The sequence below is a fragment of the Heptranchias perlo genome, chromosome 1 (assembly GCF_035084215.1).
Source record: "Heptranchias perlo isolate sHepPer1 chromosome 1, sHepPer1.hap1, whole genome shotgun sequence".
NCBI classification, from domain to species: domain Eukaryota; kingdom Metazoa; phylum Chordata; class Chondrichthyes; order Hexanchiformes; family Hexanchidae; genus Heptranchias; species Heptranchias perlo.
In genome coordinates this window covers 137,162,134-137,176,393 of record NC_090325.1, presented here as the reverse complement: position 1 = coordinate 137,176,393, position 14,260 = coordinate 137,162,134, and the positions used below count along the sequence as shown (strand labels likewise).

General features: G+C 43.2%; 1 protein-coding gene across 8 annotated transcripts in view; it reads right to left on the bottom strand.

The window, feature by feature from the left end:
- The window catches only part of LOC137326337 (SH3 domain and tetratricopeptide repeat-containing protein 1), a 61,760-nt gene that overhangs the window by 25,044 nt on the left and 22,456 nt on the right, over positions 1 to 14,260 (bottom strand). For all 8 annotated transcript variants that reach the window (XR_010964175.1, XM_067991372.1, XM_067991378.1 and 5 more), the window contains 5 exons: positions 13,734 to 13,923; positions 10,266 to 10,339; positions 9,879 to 10,074; positions 5,197 to 5,330; positions 2,514 to 2,555 (listed from right to left, as the gene is read on the bottom strand). Coding sequence is in view for 7 of the 8 variants with exons in the window: in XM_067991372.1 (XP_067847473.1) it covers positions 2,514 to 2,555; positions 5,197 to 5,330; positions 9,879 to 10,074; positions 10,266 to 10,339; positions 13,734 to 13,923 (636 nt within the window). In the remaining variant the exon portion in view is untranslated. The remainder of the gene's footprint in view (positions 1 to 2,513; positions 2,556 to 5,196; positions 5,331 to 9,878; positions 10,075 to 10,265; positions 10,340 to 13,733; positions 13,924 to 14,260) is intronic.

Here is a 14,260-nt window from a genome sequence, read left to right as displayed (position 1 = left end):
CTTTACAGGTTACCTTATTTCTAAAGCACACACAAAAGACATGGGGCTCAATTTTCAAAGTGAAAAATGGGTGGGTTAGGGACGGGGGGGTGGCATTGAAAATTGCCACAATTTCAGACCCGCCCATTTCAGGTTTTCACTGGGGCAGGAGGAGGGGCGGGCAACCAATCCGCTCCCAGGAGGCGGGTTGGGCCTTAAAACCTTTCAAGGAGACTTTGGGCCTCCATTTTTGTGGACTTCCTGATTTCAACCCCGGGGGGGGCGGGGCTGGGATTCCCAGGCCTTCTGTTTTACGCCGCGTGAAAGGAGGCGAGAAGGCCCTAGACAAACAGGTAGTTGCCTAGAAAGGCACAGCTTGTGGGCCCAGAGGAGCAGGAATGCTTCCCCCAGGCCCAACTAGCCTACCTGCACCGACCCCCCAACGATCCTCCCCCTCCCCCAATCCTCCCCCCCTCAATGATCGAGGACCCCTGCAATGACCCCCGATCCCATCCCCCATGGCACAAGACCCCCGTGCCAACCCCATGCCACCCCTATATCCATACAAAGACTTACCTGCAGACTTACCTGAAGACATCCTCTCCCTGGCTGTTCGCCTGTCAATCAGCTGGTCAGTCGGATGGGAAACCAACAAAAAAATGTCTTTACGTCAAATTCATAAGAACTTCCGGGACGCCCTAATGGGTTTCCCAACCTCAATTTGACTCCTCTGCCCCCTTCCCGGCTTGCTTTTAAAATTAAGCCCATGGACGTTACATTTACCAGTTATCAACTACTCAGAATTATCTACAAATTATTTAACACTAAAAAAAATTACAAGTAGATCTACATTGAAGCAGAATCTAGCTTAAGAAAATGCTGTGAGAACTTGCAGAAATACTGGTATAGCTCAATTTACACCATTCAAAAATTGGTCATGGTAGAAAATGAAATACCCTTTTAGCTTGGGAGGTTAGCTTGGGAAAACGGGAAGAAGCACCCCAACTCCTCCTTTCCCACAAGCAGTGCAATAAAAAGCACTTACCCGCTGGATCCGGCATTTCTCCCCTGCCTTCAGCTGCTGGGTTTCCAGAGCACTGGAAAACCCAGCCTGCAACGGTTAAATCTAAATGGCTGCTAAAATCTGAGGCACGCAGCCTCAAACGTATTGAAATTCCTGACCCGCCTCAAGAGTGGGTTACTTGCCCACCACAGTTACGGAGGTAGGTGCATACATGGCAGGATGGGGTCAGGTTTTAGATTTTTAAGAATTTAACCCAACGCCCCGCACCTCTCTTGCCCATCCTGGAGGGTTAAAATTCCCTCCATTCTGGATTGGTTACATACTCTCAGCAGTTTAAATCGAAGCAGTGTACAATTCCCTTTGCCTCACTTAATAGACACAATACAGCACCTTCTTTTCAAACTAAGACCATACTGTGCCTTCTGCTACATCTAGAGTATTGTAAACAATTTTACAACACCAAGTTATAGTCCAGCAATTTTATTTTAAATTGACAAGCTTTCGGAGGCTTCCCCCTTCCTCAGGTGAACGTTGTTGGAAATGAAATCCTCGAAAATTAGGATTTCCAACAACGTTCACCTGAGGAAGGAGGAAGCCTCCGAAAGCTTGTCAATTTAAAATAAAATTGCTGGACTATAACTTGGTGTTGTAAAATTGTTTACAATTGTCAACCCCAGTCCATCACCGGCATCTCCACATCACATCTAGAGTAGTGCACACAGTTCTGGTCTCCATAACATATGGTGGCAATTCAGAGACGAGAAACGAGGCAGATCCCTGTCAGAGGGAAGAGGTATGAGAAACAATTTAATAAGCTAGGGTTCTTCAGCCTCGAAAAGAAATGTCTCAAAGCGGATCTCATAGAATACTTAATAGGCTAGAGAAAGTAAACGGGAAACAATACTTCCAGGTAAGCAGGACAAAAGGTATTGGTCCAGGGTCGAGCAGCAAATTTAGAACAACATTAGGAAGAATTTCTTTATGCCAAGTGCTCTGGCACATTCTAGAAATTTTAGGAGAGCGAGTATTGAACAACTGGAACGAGTTGCTAGAAGAATGGTTAAAGCCAGGACACTGAACTCATTTAAGAAAAAGAGTTAAAATCTGTATGGGAAGATGGTAAGGTTCTGGAAGGATGAGATCAAAAGGATAGAAGGTCCTTCCTCATCCTTATCTTGCAATCTTATGCATTAAAAAAATAAGGCACATTTACTTGAACAAAAGAATTTCTCAAGCTGTTTGATGGTCACTTTGGAATGCAAGCAAATACAAAGTTGACAAACATTTGTGTTTGATCAAGTGACTAGCAAAAGGATGTTGCATGGTTATGTTTTTTTTACACAAGATAAACTTAGTTACTAAGATGTATTGTGTATATAGTAACAAGCTAACATTATGTAATCTTATGGATGCAAAAAAAATTTCGTCAATGATCCCATATGAGTAAGTGATAACTTTTATAATGCAAATTAGTGTTCAATTTACATTAAATAGATTCTTATTTTATTACCTTTTCCATCCTCATGTTGTGAATCCAATGGTCCCAGTTTATCTGGATATAAAAAATATAATACAATAGTGAGTGAAGCGCACACTTGTTCAGGTCAGTTGGAACTGCCAGAAACAGCCAGTTTGAAAAACTGCCCTGCTGATGGATCTGTCAGTTTTGTACTACAGCAGATATTGTAGCCTTTGCACAACTAATTTTTGACTTTAGCTTTAAAATGTATAATCCAAAATTGAAGGAGAATTGGTCTGTCAGATGTGAGCACTCATTATCTGGCACTCCAGTTCAAAGGTGAGCTAGCTTGATTAAAGACAATGGTGGGGATCCAGGATGGATTAATAGGTATCAACCAGAAAGGCTGAAATAATGAATTATATCGTGAAGTATATATGGTCTGTGGTGAAGAAAGTAGTTTGAATGGATGGGGTAAACTGGAGAAAAGCAGCACACACTGTTGTATGTGGGAGCAGAGCACTGCTGAATAAAGAAACATCAATTTGTAATTTGGTTTGGAAAGAGAAAGGTCTCGGGTATATTGAGGGCCTTAAGCTAGCCAACAGCTTAATTATGAATGAGCTAGAATTTCTTGTAGCTCTACATTGGCAAGATGGAAGCCAACCCCATTCAGTTTCCACCAGAAACTCCAATCCAGCTCCTGATCCATCATCTCCCAGGTGCCCCCTCAAATGAGGCCTGACAATATACAATCTGAAACCAGAGGTCAGCTTTAAACTCCACATCCAATTTAATCACCAAAGCTGACTAGTTCCCTCTCCAAAATATCACCAGTATCCACCCTACCTCACATCCATTGCTGCTGAAACCCTTATCCATGTCTTTGTCACCTTTTCCAATGCACTCCTCAATGGCCTCCTGTGTGTCACATTATATGAACTCCACCTCATCCTACACCACACAAAATCCCACTCACCTATCATGCCAAACCTTGACTCCCATCATGCAGAGATTTCAAAATCCTCTTCCTGGTCTTTACATCCCTCCACTGAAGACCCCTTTCCACCTCTGCAACCTCCTCCAGTCCTACATTTCTCCCTGCACCCTCCATTTTTCCAACTCTCATCCACCTTTGCTCTTCCAACTCTGATCCACTGGACCTTCCCCTCTCCCTCTCCTTTACTATTGGTAGCAGAGACTTGAGCCATCTTGCCTTCACAATCTGGAACTCCCTCTCAAAACCCTTGCTACATCCCTCCCCACTTTTAAAAGCCTCCTTCAAACCTACCTCTTCGTCTATGCTTTGTCAACCTTCCCTAATCCCACTCCTACTTGGTCCAATGCCCAACGATAACTTACATTAATACACCACCTTTTAGTTATTGTTGACCAGGGTTACACCTGTATCCTGTAGGTATATTCATGCCTTCAGGGTCCGGTAGGGTTGGACCTTATTGTGTCTCAAAGTACCATTTGAAGGAATGGTGGAAGGACTCAAAGGTGGAGTATCAGACAAAAACAAAGCCTCACAGAGAAGACAAGGAGAGCTTGAAAACAAAGGTTTTGGGTAACAAGACTGTTAAGGAGTGTGCATGTGGTAAGCTGAAAAGGTTACACACATTATTCCACTATACAGGGTATATTCAATATCCAACAGGAATAACGGGGGAGAAATTTTTAAAAGTCCAGCGACTAAATTGGCCACAAATAGTACTATTTTTGATACAATAGGAGAAAAGTGTGAGAACTGAAAAAGAACTGAAAATTAGTATCTAACACATTCGTGTTAGGTAAAGAATGAATGTCCGTTCAATAAAAGCACTGAATTCCTGAATATGTAGCTGTAAAACAGTCAGAATACAACATCTGCCTCTTAGAAACAGAATGCAGCTGTAAGAAGATACATAAAGTAGTCATGGAGCAGCCTGATATAAAGGGAGCCTTAGGAATAAGGACAAAAAATGTATAAAAGTGTACTTTGTCAAAGAAACTCCAAAATGTGTGTCTTCTAATGAAGTCTTGGTTTAAAAAAAGGCTATTAGGGCAAATCAAAAACATGGCAAAGAGGCTAAAAGGAGAAAAGATGAATTTTGTGGCATTTACATTGATTTCAGAGGTGGCAAATTTCAGTAAACTAGTGACTATAGTTGGTTGTTCAATCTACTTCCACTGAACAATGCCTTCTGGCAGCACTTGTTATCTCCTACAATAAACATTAAATCCTAGTTCATATTACTGTATACGTAAAAACATGTTTCCCTATATAACAATAGTAACTGCGCTTCAAAAGTAATCCATTGGTTGTGAAATGCTTTGGGACATCCCAAGAGTGTGATAAGGTGAATTTTTTTTCATTATTTACTCTTAGGTCATGAGCAACACTAGCAAGGCAGCATTCAGTGCCTATCCAGTGTCAGCTTTAGGGCATTGAGAGTCAATCATAGTTTCAGACTGGAGTCACATGTCGGCCAAACTGGGTAAGGTTGGCAGGTTCCTTACCGTCAAAGGCATTAATGAGCCTGCTGGATTTTTAAATAAAAATTTAACAACTTTCATGGTGCTAGCCCACAGATTGCCATATTTATTTAATTCAATTTGCCATTGGGGGGGGGGGGTGGAATTTAAACTCATGACTTCTGAGTTGCTAGTCCAGTCTCAAAACCACAAGGCTACCGTACTCTACATAAATGCTAGCTCATTCAAGTTTGTTTCTACTGTAGTCCTCACTCACCCATTCGATAGACCACACTGATGTCAGTCTGTGTCATTTGCTTGAGCAACCTCATGGAATCTTCTTCACTGAACTTTTCCTGCTCAGCGAAAAAGGATTTTTCTGCTTCGTCAATGAACAGTAGACCATTTGCCCTATGGACAAATCACAATTCTTTGGTAACAGTTTGCCATTCTGTAAATGGCCACTAAGAGGTGTATGAGATTACTGTTGGATGAATACATATCCAATATGCTCGCCCAGTAGGGGATCCCCTGGCCTCAGCTCAGCATTTCCCACTTATGCCAGGATTAAAATTGTAAGCACATGGGCACAGTGGTTTTAACTCCATGTCCTACCAGTGCGTGTCATGGCACATTGGAGCTGACAACACACTGCACAAACATGCTGCTCTGTACTATATATGGTTTGCTGTCAAGCTTTTAAATGTATTTGGAAATATCACAGTTACATAGAGCACACTTGTTTTGACACTGGTCAGTGAGTGTCAGCAGTCTACTTACAACGGAATGGTACAACATTACTTACACTTATAATACTGTTCTTTGCAGCCATCAACTGCACAGAATACTGTAACATACATATACATAGAGGGTGCTGCATCAATTTTAGCTCTTAACAGCTAGAATTAAAAAACAAATGCAAAGGTATGTGTATAATCAGGGGCTATAAAGTAGCAATGATACAGAGTCCTAAAGCTGAGATATAGGCACAGCTTCCCTGCGGTGATGTACATTTAGTGAAAGGCAGCATTCTGATGCAATGTGCTGGAATGCCAACACGTTGTACAATTGGTGGAAGACTTTGATTCCCTGCCGCAAACTCCCTGGACTCGATATTAACCCCCCAGCAATGGGCAGGAGGTTGTTGGGGGTGGGGGGGGGGGGGAGAAAATGAGGGGCTAAACCCTAAAAAAAAAACACGAAACGCGACCCCAAGCCGAAGCGTATGCACCCGTCACCATTTTTACGGCAGCAGATAGCCTGCCGTGCAAGCATCCCATCTTGGGGAGGCAGGATACTTCATTAACATATTTAAATCAAGCAACAGTGCAATTGGGAGCCTGATTTAAATTTGGCTACTGCCATGCGGGTTGCACAAGGCTTAGGAAACCTGGCAGCTAAATGGAGGAGGGAGCTTCCGGCTCCAGAAGGCAAGTGCCTCCTTGTGGGCCAGGAGGAGCAGGAGTGATCCCCGGCCCCTGAAGGAAGCCTTCGGCCTCCCATCTGCCGATCACGGCCTCTCTAGCCCCTGCCGTGATCAGCAACCACCCCCCCGCCCCCCAAGCTGCGACCTGCTTCCCTCACGCGATCACTGCCAGCCACTACCACCCCCAAGCCCCAATCTGCAGCCTGCTTCCCTCCCGCGATCACTGCCAAACCCCGCCCCCCCACCACAAAGCCCCGATCTGCTTCCTGCTCCCCTCGCACGATCACTGTGACTCCCACCACCCCATCCCCCGATCTGCAGCCTGCCCACCTCCCAATTGCCGGGGACTGTCCCGAAGGGTCCCCGGCTGCAGCCTCCTGCTGCTGGTTTTCCCGCCAGCCAGCCCGTCAATTTGGCCAGTTGCCGGACGGGAAACGGAAAAAAAATAATTATAACGACGACCTGCCGTTAAATTCGGCAGGACCTCCACGTTCCTGGCCATGCTGGGTTCTTCGGCCGCTTTTGACCTCCCCCGCTTTCTCCCCATGTCCAATTTGGGATTTCAACCATGTAGTTAGAGGAAGATAATGATTGGCGGGTAAGTACTTCTCCATAGAGAGGGATTGCCAAGTTTAGCGTTGCTATTAGGTTATGCAGCATCCACTAGAGTTAGTGGTCCTGTATTGCAAATATGGGATGAGAGGGTTGTCCTCTGAGGAGAGGTGGAGTTGAATGGGCCCATACTGTCTGGAGTTTAGAAGAATGAGAGGTGATCTCATTGAAACATAAGATTCAGAGGGGGCTTAACAGGGTAGATGCTGAGAGGTTGTTTCCCCTTGATGGAGAGTCTAGAACTAGGGGGCATAGTCGCAGGATAAGGGGTCGGCCAATAAGACTGAGATGAGCAGGAATTTCTTCACTCAGAGGATGGTGAATCTTTGGAATTCTCTACCCCAGAGGGCATTGAATATATTGAAGGCTGAGATAGATAGATTCTTGGACTCGAGGGGAAATCAAGGGATATGGGGATTGCACAGGAAAGTGGAGTTGAGGTCGAAGATCAGTCATGTTCTGATTGAATGGCGGAACAGGCTCGAGGGGCCGTATGACATACTCCTATTTCTTATGTCCTTATATTATAGCACTGAAGTCTCAAGCAAAAGGTCACACATTTTTGCAGTTTGCAGATGTTCCAAAGTAGGGAAAAATTGATTGGAGTCATCTTAATTTACTTAAATTTTGTCTTCAGTCAGCCAGTCATGTAATGTCCCTGTGAGGACGTTCATAGTCCAGATTACCTCAACATTTTGGCTGAAGAGAGGTTTCATGGGATCCAGTGCAGATCAATATGAAAGGATGTTATTTCAGAATACATTACAGGGGTATGTGTAGGTTACATTCCCAACACCATAAACCTCAGCCTTCTCTTAGGTATATGCAGTCTTAAAACTTTTAAGGTATATGCTAGTCGATCTCCTATGGCATTATACATGGGGAGTCAAGATCAAGTGTCATTTTCATGTGAAGCAAGGTTAAAGGGCAGAGGACAATTTGACCAGGCTGCACAGACGTAATTCAGGCGACATTTTAAAGTCATTAATTCTGTCCTTATTTTCTGTGCCCAGATTTAGAATGGAACCTTCTTATATAAACTTGTTATTCCGTAATAATCTAGGCTGACATCTCATTGCACTGAGACGTCATCTTTCAGATGAGACATTAATCTGAGGCCCCATCTGATCTCTCAGGTGGACATAAAAAGATATCTTGGCACTATTCTAGGAAGGAGAGTTCTCCCAGTGTCCTGGTCAACATTTATTCCTCAACCAACATCATTAAAACAGATTAACAGGTCAATTACTTCATTGTTGTTTGTGGGACCTTGCTGTGTGCAAATTAGCTGCCATGTTTCCCTACATTACAACAGTGACTACACTTCAAAAATGCTTCATTGGCTGTAGGATGTCCTGAGATTGTGAAAAGCACTACAGAAATGAGAGTTTGTTCTTTATTATGGTGTAATTAGAGCTGTAACAAGTTTACATAGGGAGTTTCCATTATTAAATGTGGTCAAATAAATTTATTATAGAAAAAGTTGACTATATATTAGGGGACTGGCTGGTGTCATGAGTTAACAAACTGTTCTTTTACCTCTGGGATCTGGATTCAAGCAGCCTAGAGTGATGGGGTGTACAAGTAGATTGTCTCCTGACTGTATGGTTCTAAGTAAAGTTATTTAGCGCAGATTTAACTCATTGTGTTACGGAGCCACAATCGGTAGACAAACTTATCCATAATTTAATACAATTGAATAAACATTGTGCATCTTACTTTCAAAGTACAGTAACAATGTTTGATGACAGAAGTAGAAAACTTCACCTTGGAATAGGGTTATGGTATTTTGCTGGGGTAGAGATTTCTGTGCATTAGCTAACCAAAAATGGCTTAATTTCTCAACATTGACATCCTTTATTTTTGAGCACAAAGCAATTAAAAAATATTTAATTATAAAAAAAGTGAAGATGTTGGTGGAATGTGCTAGGGCAGATTGGCCATTAAAAGAATGACATTTAAATTCTGCTTATCCAGTTCCCTTTTGAAGGCATGAGTCACCACAGCATTAATTGATTTTAATGGGTGTCTATTCTATATATCCACTATTTTCTGGGGAAATCAGATCTTCTCATCTGTAGTCTCATTTCAGGTTTGCAAAATTTTGCACTTGTGTTCGCAATCATGGGGGACGATTTCCTCTAGTCACTATACGGATATTTTCCTGGGTGTGCAGCCAAGCACACTGGGCAAAGTTAATATTGGAAAACTGGATAGGTTGGAGCACATGTCTGAAGGAAACAGCTTGATTTTCCACCATTCATTCAGGTGTTAATAGCCCCAGGAGCCCACTATGCATATTTAATGGAGATGCATTAAGAAAATTTGGGCTGAAATGCTATTTCAGTGGTAAACCCACCACTGAGGAAAAGCTACCACACTATTCAATATTTAAAGGACCTGATTAACATCCCCTCTCCATCCACTTTTCTCTAATGAAAGTGAGTTCGGTTCTGTTAGCCTCTCCTCATGCTGCAGAGTTTTACGTCTTAGAATCCTGTTACTCTTCACTAAGCTGTATCCAACTGGTTATGTCCTTTAGAACGGAGGGCACCCAAAATTTCATAAACTGGGTTTAAATTGTACTGTGCAATATTAGCAACAAAGGTGTTATGAAATTTCTTTGCTATTTAGTTTAATATTTCCCATTATTTCTTTGAATAATTATTTTAATTGATTTACCTCATCTTTGATGCTATTCTTTTCAATTTAGGTATAATTCCAATGGCAGCTGCTGCCTCCGGTCCCTTGTCTAAGTGACCGTTCTTCATTTGTAAGATGGACAGTGAGCATCGGCAGGTTTTGGAACCATGTGTTCACACGTGTACTTTCCAATAGAGGTCACTTCATAATGATCAGAATGGGAATTATGGGCCACGGCCTTTCACCTCAGTTTCTCAATTTAAAAAAAAACTACTTACAGTGGCGTAAAATCATCTGGCTTCACGAGATTTATTTTCACAAATCCAGTTTTTCCACTTGTTTCATTTTTCCCCAGAAACCACTGCATACATGTGCTGAGGAAGCCAATGATCTCAATCCTGTCCCCCGTCTGGAAGCTCAGCTCCTCAAGTCCAACACCTTCATAATCAACCACTGCCACGCAGGACCCCTCTCCTGGCCAGACAATTAAAGCATGTTAAAATCAACTTTTCAAGACGCTTTAATCTATTTTTTTAAAGGGAGCTTTTCCTCAGCGATCTTAAAATAGATATCCCTTAGTTTAATTACTTTGCTCTACCTTTATTATTTTTCCCCCAAAACAATTCATATAATCTATGAACTGTTGTAACACGTTAGCACCTTACCAAGTGGATGAGAAAATTCTGCTGCCATGTCACTAGGTGCACCAATGCCTTCACTGTACTTTTTGAAAAACCACCTAAAAAGACAAGATTCCAGCCTGAATTTATGAAATGATGCAGCCCATACAACATGATTAGTTTTAACCACTTGAGCCTGAATGTTCTTGTCAACTTGTAAAATATGTTCACATTTATGAAAATCCCCATGTTTCCCATAATGTAACTCTATGCCCACATTTCAGGGTTTTCCACTTCTGCTCTACCTGCCTGCAGTTTTCCACTGATTACAGTGAATGGGAGAAAAATCATGTGCTGGCAAGTGCAGAGGTGGAAAACCCCAGCCACACAGTACAAGTTCTTTCTTTTAATTTATTTTTTGTGTTCCTCAAGATGAGATGTCTGAAACTAGGGTATGGAACACTTATCCACTTTTGTCACACAGTGTCAACACTTAGCACTCACAGAATAGGTATTACTGGTAAAGATGCACAGTAAAGCTCCCTTTACTCTACCTAGCAAATTGCCTTGACAGAAGAGCACCCCCTACAGCAATGGTTCACAGTTTGTCACATCAGCTGCACTTACGGCCTCCGAATGTGATTGCCAATTAATATAAAATTATGAGCAGCTGTCCCACAATGACTAGAAACTAGGTTGCCTAAACTAATTTTAAAAGGAGCCTCAGCCTGGAGAGACATTCATCCTCTCAGTCTGGGCTGCATTTAAACCTGAGCTCCTGGATTGAAGAGATACTGAACTGTACCCGTTAACATGCACAAATGCTTCAAATATTGACAATCATTCATTTCTAAAGTGGGTAGAGAGAAAGCACAGAACTACTGAATCTTTTTAAAGGTACTAGAGGTCCACCAGCACAAGTCCAACCATAAATCGCCACCTTTAGAGGTGGAGTGAAAAAAAATCAGGGGGAAAAATTCCAACTGCAAATTGGCATTTTTAACCTTTTGGCATAGCAGGGCATGTACAACATTAACAATAAGTGCAGAAAAATGTCTCAAAGTGCTTCACAATAAAGAGGAAATAGATACAATGGGGAAGGGGGGGGGGAATTCAATAGGCTAGGATGAGGAATCAAAGGCAAAGTCAAACATGAAGGTTTTGAGGGGATCTTTGAAAGCAGGCAGGGAGATGGCAAGTCAGGTGAAACTGGGAAGAGAGTTCCAGACAATAGAGGCAGCAAGGAGTGAGGAGAAGCTTGATGTTAGAAGAGCAAAAGGAGTGAGCAGGGACAGAAGACAGCAAGAGACCTCTAAAGATAGGGTGGGCAAACCCACGAAGATTTGAAAACAGGAACAAGAATTTTGAACTTGACACACTAGGAGTACAGGGTGCCAATGAATGATTGGGATGGTGGGAGTATGGGACTTTGTGTGGTTGAGGATGCAGGCTGCACATTTTTGGATCAGTTGAAATCAGGTAGGAAGGTGTTAAAGAAGTCATGCCTTGGAGTGATGAAAACACAGACCAGGTTTTCAGCAGTGGAAGTTCAGAATGGGGCAAAGGCAGACAATGTTGCAGAAGTAGAAGAAAGCGATTTTGGTAACAGAGCAGGTGTGAAGGAGGAAGCCAAGTTCAGGGTCGAGCAAGTCACCAAGATTCTACACCTCAACTCAGCTTAACAGAATTGAGGCCAGAAGTGCCAACAGGAACCAGTCAGGATAGCCTCAGTTGTGTCGACATTCAGCTGGAGGAAGTTTTGGCTCATCCAGGTAATGAGAATATGGCAGCCACCTCTGGGTCATTGAAGGAGGTATCAAGGTAAAGCTGAGAGTTGTTGGCATACATGTGGAAGCTAACGGTGCTTCTGAATAATGCTGTCAAGGGGTGGCATGTAGACGACAAAGAGGAGGTGAGCAAGGACGGACCCCTGGAGGTACATCAGAGGTCACCATGTGAAAATAAAAGAAGCCATTTGCAGCAATGTAGTGCCTCTGTTGAGTCAGGTAAGAGCAGAACCAGGAAAGAACGTGCCCCAGACTGCAATGCAGATGAGAAATACTGGTGGGGGAATGGAGTATCAGGGTATTGAAGGTAGCAGGGAGGTAAAGGAGGATGAGGAGAGATAGGGTGCTGCAGTCAGTCACAGGGGGTGTCATGTGGGACTTTGACCAGTGCAATTGTACATCTGTGGGTAGGGACAGAAAACAGATGGAGGAACTCAAATAAGAAGGACATGTGCACAGCCTTTCTCAGTGTCCAGTAATGAGTTCCACACCACCACAGCAGTGGGCAGACAGCCACCGAGTATCTGTAGCTTGAGATAAAAATCAAAAAATGTTTTTTTTTTAATACATTATGGTGATGCTCGTGGTGGTGGGATTACACATTAAGGAGGGCCTTTATAGGAGGGGCCAAAATGTTCCAAAAAATTTCAGCAATCTGTGAGGGTCCATGCCATGATCCTGGCCTGGACTTCTAGCTGAGACCCACATCTGTTGTGGGCAAGCCAGTATATCAAGGATCCACCAGACCGGGGATGAGGAAGCTCCCATTCTGGGAGTCCCTGCACGTATCCAGCTACGCCCCTCGTACAATAGTAACATTTTTTTTTAGGGGTAGGTGGCAGCTCTGCTCTCAACAAGACCCCGCAAAAACTGCCAGGGAAGGACAAGACCCGGTATGTCTGGCCCTTCCACCTGACTCCCACCACAGCTATGGTGGAAGTGTGCCGGAAGGGCTGTGGATTTTCAGCCCTTCAATCTCTAGTTGAATATCGGGGGTACGGTAGCATAGTGGTTATGTTACTGGGCTAGTAATCCAGAGGCCTGGACTAAAATCCAGAGTCATGAGTTCAAATCCCGCCACGGCAGCTGGCAAATTTAAATTCAATTAATTAAATTTTAAAAATCTGGAATTAAAATACTAGTATCAGTAATGATGGCCATGAAACTATCGGATTGTCGTAAAAACCCATCTGGTTCACTAATGTCCTTTAGGGAAGGAAACCTGCCGTCCTTACCCGGTCTCGCCTATATGTAACTCCAGACCCCCAGCAAAGTGGTTGATTCTTAATTGCCCTCTGAAATGGCCGAGCAAGCCACTCACCACCACCTTCTCGAGGGCAATTAGGGATGGGCAATAAATGCTGGCCTCGCCAGCGACGCCCACATCCCATGAACGAATAAAAAACATTTTAAAAAAAATCTGTCAGTGCCTTTGGCAGTCTGGTGATGAGTACCTGGGGTGATTCCACAATCCTTGCAGGGAGCACCACTTATAAGGAAATTTTTGGCATGATCATTACTAGTACCTGAGAAGGAAATTGGATAGCATATTTGATCTCAGCCAATCAAGGAAGGTTCACACAACATTCTAGGTTTTCATGATAAGCTTACCAAAAAACACAAGAATTTAGATCTCCAAAACATCTACTCTTTTCCCAAAATAAATTAATCTCCCCACAAGTTCAATACTTTAAAGCAATAGTAACTGGAAAATTCTAACACCTACTGATGAAAAGGGATGAGAAGCTCCACGTGTGATTTTGGAACCAAACCCTTCTTTCCACTGACCAGAGACTGTCCTGCCCATTTAGAACCTCTTTTTGCATTGTCAACAACAATAAGATCATTCTTTTTGGGCTCCAGGTCATTTTCTTCACATTTCTGAAGACTGAATGGATACCTTACAAAAAACGCTCCTGAGGAAAAAATAAGCAGCAAAAATTAATTTACAAACATTTGGAGACTTCCATTCATGATCCTGCCAAAGTGCGTGGGGTCATGGGGAAGTCACCTCATTTTAATATTTCACTCGCTTGACCAGGCAGGCCACTTATTCCAGTGGAAGCTGCCCGCTCCGAGGGGACAGGCCAGCTGCCCCCACCCTAAAACATCCTGCAAGGGTACTCAAGGTTGCTGCAAGGGTGGTTCCCTTTGTGGGACAAGCCAGGGACAAGTAAACTCCTGGTCTGACAGTCCAACTTCCCCTGGCCAAGTCCCATGATGACACAGGTGACCTTGCTTGTGGTGGATCGA